This window comes from Terrapene carolina, unplaced genomic scaffold, assembly GCF_002925995.2.
Source record: "Terrapene carolina triunguis isolate 2854851 unplaced genomic scaffold, T_m_triunguis-2.0 Scaffold139, whole genome shotgun sequence".
NCBI classification, from domain to species: Eukaryota; Metazoa; Chordata; order Testudines; family Emydidae; genus Terrapene; species Terrapene triunguis.
Genome location: NW_020664490.1, coordinates 10,182,648 through 10,199,277, shown reverse-complemented (window position 1 = coordinate 10,199,277; position 16,630 = coordinate 10,182,648). Strand labels below are relative to the sequence as shown.

The following is a 16,630-nucleotide window of genomic DNA, read 5'->3' as shown; positions in this document are numbered from 1 at the left end:
AACCATCAGGTCTCCAGGGTACTGGAGCTCATGCGGTACCGTGGCTAACTCGGTACCACAGAGGAGTGTCTGTGGTACGTTGTCAGTACCGATGGTTGAGAAGGTGCAGAGTACTCCCTAGATGGGAGTTTTGTCACAACCGGTACCGAAAGTTCTCTCTGTGCCACACATTTAAAGATGGTATGGTAACTGTCCTTGTCCTTGGGGGATGGTACGGCTGCCTCAGAGCCTGAGCCCCTGGCTTCTCCAAGCGGTGCGGCAGAGCTCATAATGGAGGTCCCCTTCTGGGTACCGTGCTTCAGAGCTGCCGGTGTCGTCGGTACCGAGGTGGCCGCACTGGGGAACCCCTCTGGCTGGCCAACGACTCAGAGCCCTTTTTTTCTAGACTTTACAGGGGGAGACTGTTGGGTTTTTTTCCACGACTCTACCCCCATTGAAGTTAAAGGCTCCGGGGATGATCCGGGGTCAGCACCAGAGTCCCCTGGAGACTGAAGTGCCTTCTCCATAAGGAGGAGTTTTAACTCCAGCTCCCAGGTTCTGCAAGACTGCATCTTTAGCTGGTGGCAGGGGAAGCATTTCTGAGGGATATGGGAGTCTCCCAGACACCAGTCACAGTGGGAGTGCCTGGCTGTTATGGGAATTGACTCCTTGCAGGAGAGACATCTCTTGGAGCCCAGAGAGCTGGGCATGCCCCTGGGGGGCATGGGGCTATCACCCTCTAGCAATGAGGAATGCAAAAGAAAGGTCTTCTTTCCTACTCTTCTTCTTTTCCTCTTTTTTTGTTAACTGAAAAAACTTAAGAGTCTTCTAAATTCCCTCTCCCACCCCGGGGAGGGGGGAATCCCCCCAGACAGGGCAGGAAATTTAAACAAAAGTTCTTTTTTTCCCCCTTTAATCCCAACGGAATAAAAAGGAAACACTAACTTTTAAGGAGAACAAAAGAAACAAAAACAAATACTACTTATGCTGATTATGCAGATAAGGAAGGGACAACTGCTTGCTCTGTTTGAGGCCAAAGGTGGTTGAGAAGGAACTGAGCGGGGGTTCGCCCGCGCAGTGCTAGATAGCTTGTAGGCAGACCATGAGGGAGGGAGAATGCATGTGCGGGCTTAATGGATACTGCTACCAAAAAATCTCTGGTTAGAGGCGCAGATACACCTACAATGGAGCACTGTAGCGGGGTGGTCACCCGCTCCTGCCCTGAGGGGTTTAAAGACAGCCCTGAGAGAGGGCTGTTGCAGGGGGAAGCAGCTACTAGACTGATTGGGGAAGCAGCCGCAGCTGGGCCACGCCCCAATCAGACCTTAGCTGGCCCTATATAAGAGGCTAGGAGCCAGGAGCTCATCAGTCTCTCTCTAGCTGTAGAGGGAGACGGACCTGGCTGCAGGGACCTGAGCAGAGTACCTGAGTAGAGCAGGGCTGGGGAAAGGCAGAGGAGCTGGGGAGGCTCCAGCCTGGAAAGCCCCAGGCTGCGGCCTACCAGAAGGCCAACAGGTACTGGGGGTTGCAGAGGGCAGCCCAGGGGTAGGCAAAGGCAGCAGGTCCAAACCCAACCTTGCTGGTGATGAGTAGGCTGATACTGCAGTCTGCCCCAGGGCCCGCGGGCTAGACGATGACTGGCAGTAGCCTTATACTGAGGCGAGGTGGAGATAGTGGGTGGGGGTTCCCCAGGGAGGGGAGACCCTGAGAGAAAGCGGTTACTGCCAAGGGGGCACCACCCCAGATAATGGGGCACCGGGTCACTGGGAGGGACACGGGGGCCAAGCGGCAGCGGGACACTGGCGTGCAGAGTGCGCTCCGGAGGCTGGATGAGCTAATTCCCAGAGACGACCAGCCAGAGTCGCCGCAGGGGTGAATCCCACTCGTCTACAAGCACCCATAGGGACACTACTCGAAGAAGAAGCAGTCTTCAGATTAAGAACTTTCAAACAAACAAAAGGAGCTCTTTTCTTGAATACAGGCCAAAATTAGTAGGCAAACATGTTTTTAAAACACTGGAGGAAGACAGTGTACAGAAACCATATGTGAATCACAAAATATATTCACAGTACATGAATAATTTAGCAACATTTAAGAAAAATATAGCGATCATCAAATATAGCAGTTTAACAGCCAACAAGTTCTTTCCCTGGGGTTTGGGAGAACTATACCCTGAATTTGTAGTGAGATGAACTCTTTGATCTAATATATATTAGGATTTTAATTTAAGATATATTAAAGAGGTTATTTGGTAAAATAACACTCAAGACTGGCCTCAGGTAAATTGCTTTACCCTAAGCAAAGATAGATTTTCCCTACTAATTGCTCCCTGTCTTCCTTTTCCCACCAGCTCACTCAGAAACTTACAAGGTCCTCTGTCTTCATTTCCTTCTCAGAACAATATCTCAGCTTCTGATCAGTCATGTGTAAGAAGTACTCTTAAAGTTCTTGAACACACTCCAGAATGCTAAAGATTCTTGGGCATATGAGAGGCGGACACTCATTGCTCATGACTAAGCAGAAACCGGGATAACACCTTTTAGAAGGGAGTTGGTGGAATAGACCACCACCAGAAAAAAGTATGTTGGAGCTGGCCCAACTGCAATGGCCAGTGCAGCCTGAGCACTATTCTAGTGTTTCTTCCCCAGACATAGTGTTTCTTCCCCAGACATATTGCCTTAAGTACCTGACTACTTAGCCTATGCCTAGGGCTACTCTTGATTATAATGATAAATGAAGTATGAAAAATGTTCAGGAAACCCTGTCATCACAAGCAAATGAAAAAAATATAAAATAAAAATACCATTATTTTCTGATCACTTCATATAAATGTATTAGTTACTCCCATCTTAACTCCCTCCAGCACAAAAATGATAATATTTAGAAAAAGTAGAAGTACAAGGAGAAAGTATAGCTTTTAGGTTTTTTTCCTCTGTGGACTGAGATTGTGTGACAAGAGTGTATATTAAAAGTTCTAAAATCAATTAATAATTTACTGCTAAAATGGCACAAGGAAGTGGGTGTTTGTTTTTAAATAGAACAGTATGTGTGCGTTGGTTGTTTATGACTGAGTGTGGGTAACTGCATTGATTAAAACAGTACGTAGAGCAGACAGGCCAGTGCAAGTTTCTCAGGCAGCTCTGCCAATGCACCTCAGTCTCAACATGCAACAATCCACTCTCATTTGAACAGAGGCTGCCAAACAGGCAAAGTCATGTGATGGTTTGGAGATCATATAAAATTGACTACACAGCTTATGAACATTGGTTGATCACATCCGATGTCCTGATTATGACAAAGAGGTCAATGCAGCATCCAAAGTTTCAGAAGAAGGTGTAACTTCCCCAGATTGCATCAAGTCAACTGTGCTGTACTGTATACAGGGTGAAAGCGGGGAGGGGATATATTTCCTGACCCCTTCAGAAAATTATCTCAAGTCACAGAATTTGATTACTTTCGTTTACATAACTACACATTATACTCATAAAATTATCCAACCCTTTAAAAAAATCCAGTTAAAGTTTCTTTCAATTAGAAGGGCATTTAATCTCACAGGCTAATTATGTGCTATGTCAAATAGCATTTATTTGTTCTAAATTTGCCAGCTATTAATTTCATTGAGTAACTCATTAGCCAGGGAAAAAGGAAGGCCAGTGTTTTTTTTTTGTTTGTTTTTTTTTTACTATCGCCTTTGTAATTTGGAACACAATTCTTCTCCTTTCTAAACTAGAAAATCCCAGTTTTAAAGCTACCATATTTTAATTTTGCCATATCTCTTTTTCTGCTGCCCTTCAACATTTTACTTACTGTAGCATTTTCTTAGGGCCAGAGGACCAAAACTAGACCATGGCTCCTGAAAGTAGCATACCATTATCCAATGGAATTTCACTGTTCCCTTTTCTATCCACTGAGCATTCTATTTGCTTTATTAACTGCTAATGAACATTGGATACAGAGCTTCATTGAGTGATCCCCAATGATATCTAAATCTTTTTCCTTAGGGGATCTAGCAAGTTCATGGCCCGTAAGTATATATAATAGAAAGTTTAGAGTATTTTTGCCAAAGTGCATTTCATTGCATTTATCCAATTTGAACTTCATTTGCTGTTGTGCTGCCCAATCTCCCACAGCATTTATGCCTCTCTGGAATTTTGCACACTCCTTCACATTTTTTATTAATCAAAACACTTTAGTGTCATCTGCAAATTTCAACAAACTTTTATCCAATTCTCCAGTCAAATCATTAATTGACACTACTTCCAAAGCTGAAACCTGGAGAAACAGGCATTAGAGGAAAGATGATAAATATTTTCACTCGTAACCTAAGCAGAGATGAGTCCTATAACCACAAATCTGAACACCCTATCATTGCCAATATGGGAAATGCACACCCTAGTCAGCAGGGTTGGATTTTGATGGTGGCAGGAGCAATAAAGGCACCCCTTTGGCTTAGGCAGGTCTTTGGGTCAGGGAAGCATCCTCATCCTGTTCCCCTCCTCCCCTCACTCTGCTGCTTGGATTTGGGTGGTGCCTGGTATTTGTGTTGGGTGGCGAGGGAGATAGGGTACATATCGCAGTAGTGTCTGGGATGGGACAAACTTTGGGCCATGGTCCCTGACTGATTTGTTCCCACCACCCCATTTTGGACCATTTAGGGAGCTTCCTGGATTTGAGCTGCCAGCTTCTGATGCCCTTAAGTTGCTCCACTCTTTCCTTCCTTCAGATAGATTCACTGGATCTCCTGGGATGTCAAGGGCTCAACTAATCACTTTTTTCAGGCCTTCAAGAGTTTTTCCCACAAGGCAGAACTGGCAAAATGTTTTGTGGGTGTTTTCAACTTCTTCTTGACACAAAAGAGGCCTCGCTGGTTCAATTAGAGTACTGATTAATGCAAATTGTGGCTAGTTTCTAGTGAAGATTGCAGGGTAGCAAGGTCATTTTGGGAACCTTCCAACTGTGGAATAACCAATCATTGTTCTGGGCATTGGCATGGAATGGCGGATATATGCAGTCTTCCATGTTTGTGCATCTTGAAGCACCTCTTAACTCAAGTCTCCAATTTCCTTCAAGGAAAGAGGGGAGGAGTCTGGCTTTCCATGTCAGGTCCCATTGGCTGGCTGTGACACAGGAGTGGCAGCGTCTCATTTCTGATACATTCTACACAATCTGTTTTTGTTGGGATGGAGTGCTGTTTTAACTCAAGTTCAGTAATTCTATAACAGGGATTGGCAACCTTTGGCACCCTGTTCTATAATAATTTAATTTTATAGTAATTCAATGAAGTTGAAGCCTTTAATCCATATTTCTATGTCTACGCCTCATTGCTCTAGTGTTCAGGCTGGATCCAAACTTTGCAGTTTGGGCCCATTGCTTGATCCATTTATAAAGATTTATTTAATTTATTTAATGCCAGGTTTCCAGAAATGAAAGAACATTTCAGTACCCTAATGTGCTGTGCACATTTCAAAATATCCAAAAATATACACTTGTTTTTGATTCATTTGGAAACATAAATTTTATTTTTCTGTCAATGAGAATAAACCTTCAATTTCAGTGGCCCATAATTTTATGTCTGTTTTAGTATAAAACTTGAGTTCTATAATGACTGCACCACAGTTAAGGTGGGGCAGAGATTGTCTGGGGCTTACCCGGGAAGGACAGCTCTGCTTTATAGGGGGGGTGGGGGAGGGAGGAAGGAGGTCAGAAACTGCTGTAGAAAATGTGCTCAGTAGTCAGCTTTGCAGCAATGACCCCCTCTTCCCGCCGCAGGAATGTGAGGTCCGGAGGGCATAAAGGTACGAAACCTGGGTTGGGCAAGTCTCTTTGTTCACTTATACGGCCCTCCATGGAGGGCGGTTGTTGCAGTACTGGGTCAAGGACAATGCAGCTGCTGGTGCTCCTTGACGATCACACATGGGACAATGGGTTCTTTCTCCCCAGTAGGGCTGCTAGGCAAGAGGCCATTTGGAGATGTCTGGGAACCCGGCTGGGTTTGGGGAGGAGGCAGCGAAGCAAATTGCTGGCACCTCCTTGTGGCAGATGTCCAGTGCAGGTACTCCATAGGGAAGGAAGCCAGTGACCAGATAAATGGCCTGTTAAAGGACTTAAAAGGAGGTACTGGATAAAGGAACAGAACGGGGGAGGGGTTTAGGACTCCTCTGATTGGTACGGCAGGAAGCCAACCTTCCCCCACCCCGTTCTCATAGCCTACCTTAACCCTCTTACGAGGGTGGTGGATGGTAAGGTCCAAGCCATGGGTCAACTGGGGGACCTGGATGGAAACAAAGGGGGGCTGGCGGAAGCCCTGGAGAATTGATTTGAATAAGCATGGATTTGCCTGCACTATACACTTTATCTGTCGGGTAGTCCCAGACATCTATATAATAAAGTTGCAGCCTGATTAAAATCCATAACAAGTTTCTCCTGTCCTTCTTGCGGTGTACCCAGACAATTCCCCCACTGGTCTGACAAAGCCTAAGGTGTTTATTGTTGTTGGGTATTTTTTGTTTACTTTATTTTTTAAACTTCCTGACATGTTGCAAAGCCCACCAGTACCTAAGTTATTAAACTGAGAGGGTAGCTTGAGTGGGTTGAACGTCTTTTATTGTTACATGCATCTGACGAAGTGGGTATTCACCCACAAAAGCTTATGCTCCAATACGTCTGTTAGTCTATAAGGTGCCACAGGACTCTCTGTCGCTTTTTACTGTTTAGGAACTTTTCTTTGAGTTGACTTTTCTTTATTGAGTTAGTTATTTGTCCTAGTTCCCTCCACACTTCAAGTTCTAAGCATGCATCTGATTCTTAGGGCAGGAGGACGCTACCCCCACCCCAGTGGCTAGGGATTAGCAGACAGAGTGCAGATGGAAAATTTGTGAGGCTTTTACATGACTAGACATTCATCGGGAGGATCTGATTGGAATTTATTTATATAACTTTAAATATAGGTACCGGTACATATATACTAGAGAAAGAAACACAAGTAAACATATTAAATGAAAAGCAGGATCCAAAAAACTACTTACAATACGAACAAGCCAGGACAGCGTAGAAGTAGATGTTGAATAATGGGTGTTGTAGTGATAAGGTGGAGTCTGATCATCTTCCCAAGTCTCATAGCGCTCGGCATAGAAAACTGCTCTCTTTGGGTTCAAAGCACCAATGGGCTGCAAAGAGATGAAAAGATGAATAATTATAACAGATGAAGGGTAGTATGCTTTGGATCAGTGTGTCACTTTTATTCTGCATACATTAGCTAAGATTCACTGTATATGAAATTCAGCAGCCAAGTGCAGATAACTTATTCCACATTGTGCTAATCCATTTAGATTACTGAGATGGATTTGGAATTTTATTTCAAAGGCTGGATCTACTAAAACTCTCATAACTTTTCTTTTCTTTTCCTTTTATTAATTGACAAATATATGTGATCCACATCTGCAAAGTTTCAAAGACTTTCTTGAAGTCAGAGTTGTTTCCCAATTAATGCAGTAACATTATTCTGGAAATACACTTTTAAATGGCATTTAAAATGCATTAAGACCAAACTAATATTTCTGTTATTGTCATTCACCATAATGATACAGCTAATGAAAAGTGACTTTTGCTCACACGGGATACTTTGTAATGCACATTTCATGATGAAAAGATTTCACACAGAACTGGTGGGTGGTGTTTGGTGATCCTAAACAGAAATACTTGAAAACATTCATAGTCCTGCAAGACAGCAGCTACACTCTGAACAGAACCAGGTTTCACAGAGAGAAACCAACAATCTTCTTACTTAAAAGAAATATGAATACTTTGTGAGTTTTAATTTCTGTCATAATCCTTTGTAAAATATACTTGTTATGGCTGCCTGTCTATATTATGTGGCTACTGTGGGAAAATACAGAAAGGTACTGGGATAAAGAAAATACATTGGGACGGAATATATATCAAACTGTGAGATAATACATGTAAAGTGATCTTAAATATGTATTTTTCAGATAAGATGTTACTAAATTATTTATCTAAAGTATTAACTGTAACAACAAAAGCAATAGTAATCTGCTAAGAACCGTCAAGGATTAAATTTTAGTATTAAAATTAATAAAATGTGGTTTCACGTTCAGAGGAACACACATTACTACACACTAGGATGAATAGTTCCAAAACATATTGACATTTTTATTTATTAGAATCCCAAAAAACTACTTCATGTACATTACAATGATACAAATAATTAAGAGTTTTGATGTTTTTATAATAAACCCCTATTAATCAGCGATTTACAACTTGAACATAAGTATTTACTCATGGATTTTGTAATATTTTTCTCAAAATACTAGAAGTTGTTCAACATTATTTTGAACTAATCAGCACATTTCAATATATACTCAATATCCAATATTTTATATCAAAGCTATAACCTCAAACTTATTTTACTTTATTATTACACTTGTATCTTTTATAGAAAATTGGTCTGGCCATTGGAAAAATGAAAAATGTGTGCTTCAAATTTCATTCTGGAGCATATTTTTCATGGTTAGTTTAAAGTCATCTTACATTTGGAAAGAGTAGACTATCAAACCAGTACGAATGCCATCATCATTATGTTATGTATATCACTAAAAGCTATTACTAGCAGAGTTTTAATTAAGTATTTACTGGTTCTGAATTTCCCGGGTCTTTTGAAATGTCTGCGTGTTAATAAGACTGAAGTAGAGCACATTTGTTTCACAATTTACATAGTGTAACTAACTTCAAAGATAGTTAATATTGTTCAATTCTGTGAATAATTATACTTCGAGTCAATGCTGTACCAGCATTTTGGTTTACCCTAAACATTCTGAGTGCTTAATACTTTGCTGTGTCATGGGTATGCTAATAGCTTTCTCATATGTGTAAAATGTCTGAGTAATCCCTAAGGATCAGCCTTATCTGATACAGATTGCACTGCAAGGCCTCACATAACATTCTTGAAAGAGAAGCATGACCCATTCCCTAATCTCTTCCAGGCGTCTTCTCAACTACTGAAAAAAGAATAAAATAAATATTTACATTTTGATTTTACTCATGTGTCATCAGTTATTCAATCTCTTCAGTCTTTTACAGTTTAGCTCGTGTCTAAAGAAAATGCTCAGACATTGTTACAGTATATAATTTGCAAAAATCTTTGCTTAAACAATTAATTTCTAGAAAGAGTAACTTACTAAATGACTATTTTCTTTTCCTATTGATTTGACATACTATAAAAATACACTTCCAGTCACCACAGAACTTTACTAATTCTCACTAATGTCCGGGGTCACTTTGTGATTAAGTGAATTCTGCAAAAGGGTGAATGAAATAAAAAGGTGCTGACTAGGAGCAATCTCACTGCTGCCAGTTAGGGTTCACTTCCCAAATCCCTATGGCTATTTGAAAATTTTAAAAGCTTTATTTTCAATTGCAAGGGTATAGTTGATGATGCTTGTTAACAATCAATGCTCATTCCTTCTGAGAAGCAAATACAGAATGAGTTAGTGTGACAGGATTTTGTATCTTCCACAATGTAAAAGCCAGTGAGAGTTCTTAATCCACTGTAACAGCACTGGCAAATATTGGGAGCTTCAAATGACAAAGATGTGACATATCAAGGTTTTATTATAAATATGTGCAAGATGGCCTAGTTGGGAGTGAATGTGTCTAATGGTTAGAGTAGGTTGGGAATCAAAGCTCTAGAGTTCTAATCCTATATTTTCAACTGATTTGCTGTTGCATAGCCTTCACCAAATGAATCACAACCTCTTTTGCCTCAATTTCTCCATCTGCAAAATGGGTATAAACACAAGGACTTTTGTGAGACTTAAATGATGCTTGAAAACTATTTTGAAATATTTTAATGGAAACAGTTATACACTAGCAAGATGCTATTATTCTCTTTAATGGAGATTTACACCTATATTTCAAAGATATATTTTTGATGTGAGCTTCTATGTTTTTGTCACATTTAATGTAAAATGTACTGATGCTTCCATTTCTCCAAGCAGCTGTCAATATGATTTCCAAGCATCATAGAAAACATTGATGCAAACACCACTGTGCTTCTGCGGTCTTTTAGGCTGAAGAAGTGATATTTCAATTTAGCAGTCTCATATTAGCTATAAGGTTATACACTATTATTTTCATGTCATAAAGAGACAAGCTACTGCTTCTAGAAGATGCATATTCAATCTACTTCATTAAATTAAAAAGCTGTGTTCTGAAGACTACACTTATTCTCGTCAATATTCTTTTCAGACTTAGAATTCAGTTTTCTTTCAATTACCTTAGGATTCATTGGATTGGGAGGATCTGAATCACACATAATGTGTTTGCTGAATAAAATGGATAATTTAGGCAAAACCCGATTGTCACTTCCTGCATGAAAAACCATGGAAGAGAACTTCTCATGTAGAAATCTCCATGAGGAATCCCTTGTCCCAGAGAGGGAACAAAGGATGGAGGGAGAGAGATGGGGTTTGCTTCCATGTGGAAGGTGTCAACTTGACTCTCACTCTCTACCCTTTATAGGTCACAGACTGCATGATGGAAGGATGGGTCAGTAGTTGGAGAACTAGCCTGGTACTCTGAAGACCCATATTCAATTTCCTACTGCATCACAGACTTCTTGTATGGCTATGGATGAGTCACTTGGTCTTTTTCTTTGCCTCAGTTCTCCATCTGTAAAATGGGGATAGTACTTCCCTACCTCAGTTGGTGGTGCAAAGATAAGTCCATATATACTTGGGAAGTGTACAGATTATGCCGTAATGGGGGTCATAAAAGAACCTTGACAGTTGACTTTGTGTATTGACAATGCCTCCATGAGCTCTGGGGAATGTGGCCAAGCACTCCTATATCTTTCGAATGAGTGTAGCATAAGCTTCTCACTCTCACTAGGCCATCTCTGCTGACCAGTGGAGAAGGCACAGCAAGGACATGGCCCTGACCATATCCCTCTCATTATTTCCCTCTTTGGGGATGTTAGCACTGCTGTGAAAACTACCCTTGAGAAGTTCTAATGCTTGCTGAGTGTAAGAACGGGATAGTTACTAGTCTAGATGATCTGTGCAAAGGGTACAGTTCAGAATCATCTTGGAATTTGCTCCAGGTTAGAAATCTGCCATTTATTTAAACAAATTTTCTCTTGAAGAAAGTCTCTTAATTTTGCTAACACAAGCTAAAATTTTCAGATGAATCTGCAGAACACTTAATGAAACAACAAAAATATGATTTAATATCACTTCCATCCTTAGATTCCCCCCCCCCAACATGTCTAATAGGCATGCAGAGAGAGATTACACACCATAGCTGCATATGTGGTGAGGTCCTCCAGACATGGATCTCCCCTCACCGCACAAGAGAGGAAGTGAATGGGATCAGTAACTTCCTACGCATTGTCCCTACCCCAGATTTCACAAAGAGTATCTATACAGCCCCCATTATCATGCCATCTGAGCATCTCACAACATTTAATCAATTTATCAGTAACAGCATCCCAGTGAGTTAGGGAAGTAGTATCTCCATTTCACATACAGGTCACTGAGGCACAAAGGGATTAAATGACTTTCCCAAAGGAAGTGTAAGGCAAAGCTGGGAACCCAAATATCCTGAGTCCCAGTCTAGAACCTTAGATGCATGCCTAGTCTAGCAGTCTAATTTACTCGAGGCTAATTCATTGTTCTGACACTTCATGTGAAAAAAATTATTATAGAAATTGTTACAAAATGGCCATTTCATTTAAATATATAGTTTCCTTTGTTTTATAAAAAGAGCGTCTTCATATTTCTTTAACTTTCTATGTTTAAAAACCTCTTCTGCATAGAGTCAGATCAAATAATATCTAATTATTCACTCTACATGATGTGTTTCTAAAATCTACCAACAAAGTAATCCACTATTTTACTACAGCCAAAATCTTATCTCTGCAAGTTTGTAAAATAAAAGATACTATAGCCAACTAATGTCCAACCATTTTACTTTTAATGTACTATACTGCACAAAAAGCTGGTTGTTACAACCTATTTTAGTCAACACAATTTGTGCTGAATTTTTTCCATTAAAAACAAAGTGAGTATTTGGTTTAATATCAGAAAATTGCTGCTATTTGCTCCATGGCATGTTACCTGGATAATTGAATAATCTCTTTTGGTTTCCAGTCTTTCAACCAGTGTATTGCTGATAAATTTAATGCTTTTATCCATTGGACATGTTATGCTAACTCATGTGGTATTTATAGAAGTACATTCCTCAGTACAGTAGTGCCAAATTTATCCTCCTATTGGTTTGGTCACTAAAATATTGCTGTTATATGGTCCTGACCTACACAGTATCTATGTTATTTATTTATCTGTAGTTCTAATGCATGCAACAATGTGGTATTTGATTGCCAAGGAAATAATACCATGTGTAGATTTAATTTGGCTCAGTCTAAACCAGTTGATTTTTTTTAATTGATGTAAACAACACTTGAAGGTAGAAAATTTTAAAACTTAATTGAAGAACTTAAATGCTAAAAACTACTTTAAATTTACCCAAAAATATAAGCTGTTTTATGGCTAGTAGATTAATAAATACTTTTTTCTTTCAGCATAAACAACTCATTCAGATTCTGAAGTATAGGAGTTTTGTTCAATACATTAATTTTTAAAGTAAGAAAGGTAAATGGTTAATTTTATGGCTTATACAAGACTGAAATTTAACTCATTTCCCTGTTGGTGGTATATTTACATGTGGAAAAGGGCAAAGTTAAAAATAAAATGAAGAAATTTGCGCAGCTTAGGTCTGGTTAGAAAGGCTTTTGCTAACCACATAAACTCCATTACATAGTATACAGACATTTGGCAGTATTAAGAGTGGTTTGCCTTGAAATACTCACACTTGGGTGCGTTCATTTGAATTATTACATTTAGAAGCCTTGAGGCATTATCACTTCCTTTTCTTAAAGTGGCACAATAATATGGGAAAGTGGTTATGCTTATCATTATCTGTCAGTCAAACACCTTCCGCATTAACAAAATATAATTTTTTCCATTCAATGAATGGGCGTGTGATGGCTCATACACATGTCAATATTAGTAGGACTTTGCCTTAAGAAGAAACCATTTTATTTAACAGGATGCATGACTGGAAGTAAATGAGGAAAAATTCCCATTTACACTTTAATGAGCAGGGACAATGTAGCTTGTCAAACTCATGCACTCACTGTAATTTAGGAATAAACGTCATATAATTTTACACAAACAGATCACATTAAATTCTAAGTGCTATCCTTAAAGAAATTCAGTGTACAATATGACCTGAACACACATTTCTCATGTGAATACTCACTGCCACTGGTATTTTTGCATGGGAAATCTCAATAAATGAGAAAAGAAACAGATCACCTGATGGTTTGGTAGTGAAAAGATAATCTATGTATCTATGACAGCCTCTTTCATTAGCTTTTCATCCTGTCAAACAATAAATATAACCTTTAACCTTGTATATGTAATGAATAAAACTTGAGCTTACACTGTCTAATCAAATGAGGGGTCCAATATATCTTACAGCTACAGCACCTTGATTGCCCCCATGCCCTTTTTTATAAATCTCCAATTAAGCATATAAGGGGAAAAAAAACAAGGCATAGAAAATTTGACAAAATGCTATGAACAAAGAGAATGTGCCTATTTTTAAAATAGTATTTAAATTTAATTGTTTGTGACTGGACAAGCAGTTCTTTAAACGTACGAAGATACTATAATGATAGGTGCAATACAGCAACCTGAACAATACAGAATGGAAACACTGGCATATAATGTAAGCTCAAAATTATTTCGTTTTATGGAAATGTAAATATATAACTATGGTACTAAATAAATGTAAAAACAAACATGACTTACTATAATACTATTTATACTTGTCACTTATATGGTGAGCAAATTACCCATATAAAAATTATTTTCCACAAAATATAAAACATTAATATTATATAACATACCTGACTCAAAGCAACAAAGATATGGAAATGTAAGGTAGCTGAATTTTTATTTCCTTGCTTTTGTGGGTTTGTGACAGGTATGTTAAGTGTGTAGCAACCGTAACGGCTTGTGGAAGAAAATTTTAGGGTATTAATTTCCTACAGGTTTTTTTTTTTAAAAGGATGGGGACTTGGGCAACGGGGTTGAGGGCAGACCTGTGAGAAGGTAGAAGTGCAGCTGCTACCAGAGAAGATTTTATCCATCAGTGGCTATGCAGGAAGTCCTAATGTGCCAGCAGCAGTGCAGGAACACTTCTTCATTGTAGATTAAAATCTGACAGAAAGGGATAACTCCTGATGGAGAAGATTTAACATGTGCCCAGCTCCCCATCAATCTGACCTCTGTGCATAGCACATAACCTTTCAGCTGTAATGTGAATAATGACTAAAAATTAGCAACTCAATTTTTTTAAACCCTACCCATTGCACTAGACCTACTCAGGATCCACCTCTCTACCAAATTTTGTGGAGACAGACAATGAAAGTAGGATTGCCAAGAAAAAATTTCAGCCACAGTCCAATGACAGACTTCCTACTGAAAATGTTTGAAGAGTAACGAGACAAAAACTACACAGAATATTCAAAAGGTACAAAAACGAACCATGTGTGAAATTTCACATTGGCTAGTCAACTACCTTCACAGAAAAATAAAAATCTATGCTCCATTTTAAGACCATTTTGAAATGCAACCTATTTAGTTGCTACTAGGCGCCACCAGAATAATGTGTTAATGAAATCTTATAATTACTTTCCTTTTATCCATAAGAACCCCAAGTGGTTTGCAGATTACATATAGGGATGGCTTTTCCACCACTGATTACACCCCACATCTTGGTTGCAATGCAGCAGCTATTCTGCTTCAGCAACACTATATACAATGGATTTCAACAGAGGAACTGCTGAGCACTCTGAACTTTTCCAGTTTGAACTATAGGGTAATTTTAGATTAATAGGATATAATTATCCAATTTGGGCAGTATAGGATTCTGGGGTAAAGTATTATTGTGAAAAGTGGGAAAAGATTCTTTAATATGAACACAAGTAGTCAGGGACTTGCTTTTGAATCTCCTCTAAAAGAACAACACAGCACTCCCTTATACCACAAAAAAATGCTAATTCACTGACAAGTCACTACTGACTCAGAAAGAAAAATGAACCTACTAAATCAGTAAGCTACTCCCGGTAACACCTATGTTCCTTGATGAGATCCCATCCAAATATGGACTCAATCAGACCTAAATTGTTTAAAAAAATCTCATGAAACCATACTCTGGAGTAATCTCAGTGCATTGTACTATGCAAACTGCTGCATGCTGCTGCAAATATTAAAAAAGGAAATCTGAGAGATTTTGAAGAGATGAAGACTCTTATTCATATGTTTTATCATTATCATAAACAATATTGAAAAATGAAAAACTATTTTCACTTTCTTGGGAATGACTTGACATACTGGTACTATCAATGCTGATATCCTACTATTGTAGATTTTGTTGTCACTCTTGATATAAATTACAATCTCATTATATACTTGCAAAAAATTTCTTTGGAAAATTTTAAATAATATTGTGAAAGAGCAGAGTGCCCTGCAACCAGTTTGTTTAGATCTGGCCTTTTTTTAATTTAATTTAGGTATTTATGGTTTTTTAAGAAAAAATGGGATTATATGCAGGTTTACCATCAAATCAGTCCCTCCAGCTGCTTTATCTATCCAAGTACTATCCATACATGCCAAGTGCAAAATTAGTCTAGACGTGTCATGAGAGCAGGCTTCCCAACAAGATTACAGTACTTCTGGCTTCTAAAGGTACTGCAAGGAAAGTCCTTCTAGCATTTATGTTTCCAATCCCCTCTGTATCAAGGAAATTCAGAGATTCATGGAAATGAAATAAATATTTAAAAGTTAACTACATGTGTCAAGATATGTTTATTTCTATTTATCTTTCTCTCATTTTGTAAAATTGCTAATAAAATATCTTTTGTTTACAACTATTTGGATGAGATCTTGATATCTAGGAATACACACAGCTACCCTCCTGTAGCCAATCAATAAAGGACATAAAAACATCATAATATAAAGATTCAGTCTAAAACAGAAAAGTCTTATCTAGGTGACATCCTAAAAGGACAAATTATGTGCCATAGAAATCACCTTCTACTTATGAAATTATTTTGTCATTTACTCTTTTAGCGTGCCGTGTAATGGCATCCGAGGTAAGGAAATCTATCTTTATAAACCTGAACCTAAAATAACACAAGCGCAAAAATGGTTCTGACACAAGTGCCAATGTTGTCTTTAACAGGGCATGTTGAGGACTTTATGCTTGCTTTCCTAAATCTATATTTGAATTTTTACACAAGTCCATAAGGCTGAAAACTAATGATTTCAGGAGCTATGGAAACCTTCCTTTTTATATTTACAGAGGTTTAATATGTCTCAAACTAGTTTTGCCACTGCGCTCATAAAATACATCAGACACCTTAAAAATAAGTTCCCATTTAACATTTATTTGATATAACAAAACAATAACAACCTTCCATAAGAAAAAATATCAAAATAACTTATAGATTCATAGAATATCAGGGTTGGAAGGAACCTCAGAAGGTCATCTAGTCCAACCCCCTACT

The 16,630-nt window shown here is 38.7% G+C and overlaps 1 protein-coding gene across 1 annotated transcript in view; it reads right to left on the bottom strand.

The window, feature by feature from the left end:
• Window positions 1-16,630, bottom strand: part of LOC112121265 (neurobeachin) — a 959,539-nt gene that overhangs the window by 111,797 nt on the left and 831,112 nt on the right. The window contains exon 45 of the mRNA XM_029911962.1: window positions 7,005-7,145. Within this exon, the coding sequence (XP_029767822.1) occupies window positions 7,005-7,145 (141 nt within the window). The remainder of the gene's footprint in view (window positions 1-7,004; window positions 7,146-16,630) is intronic.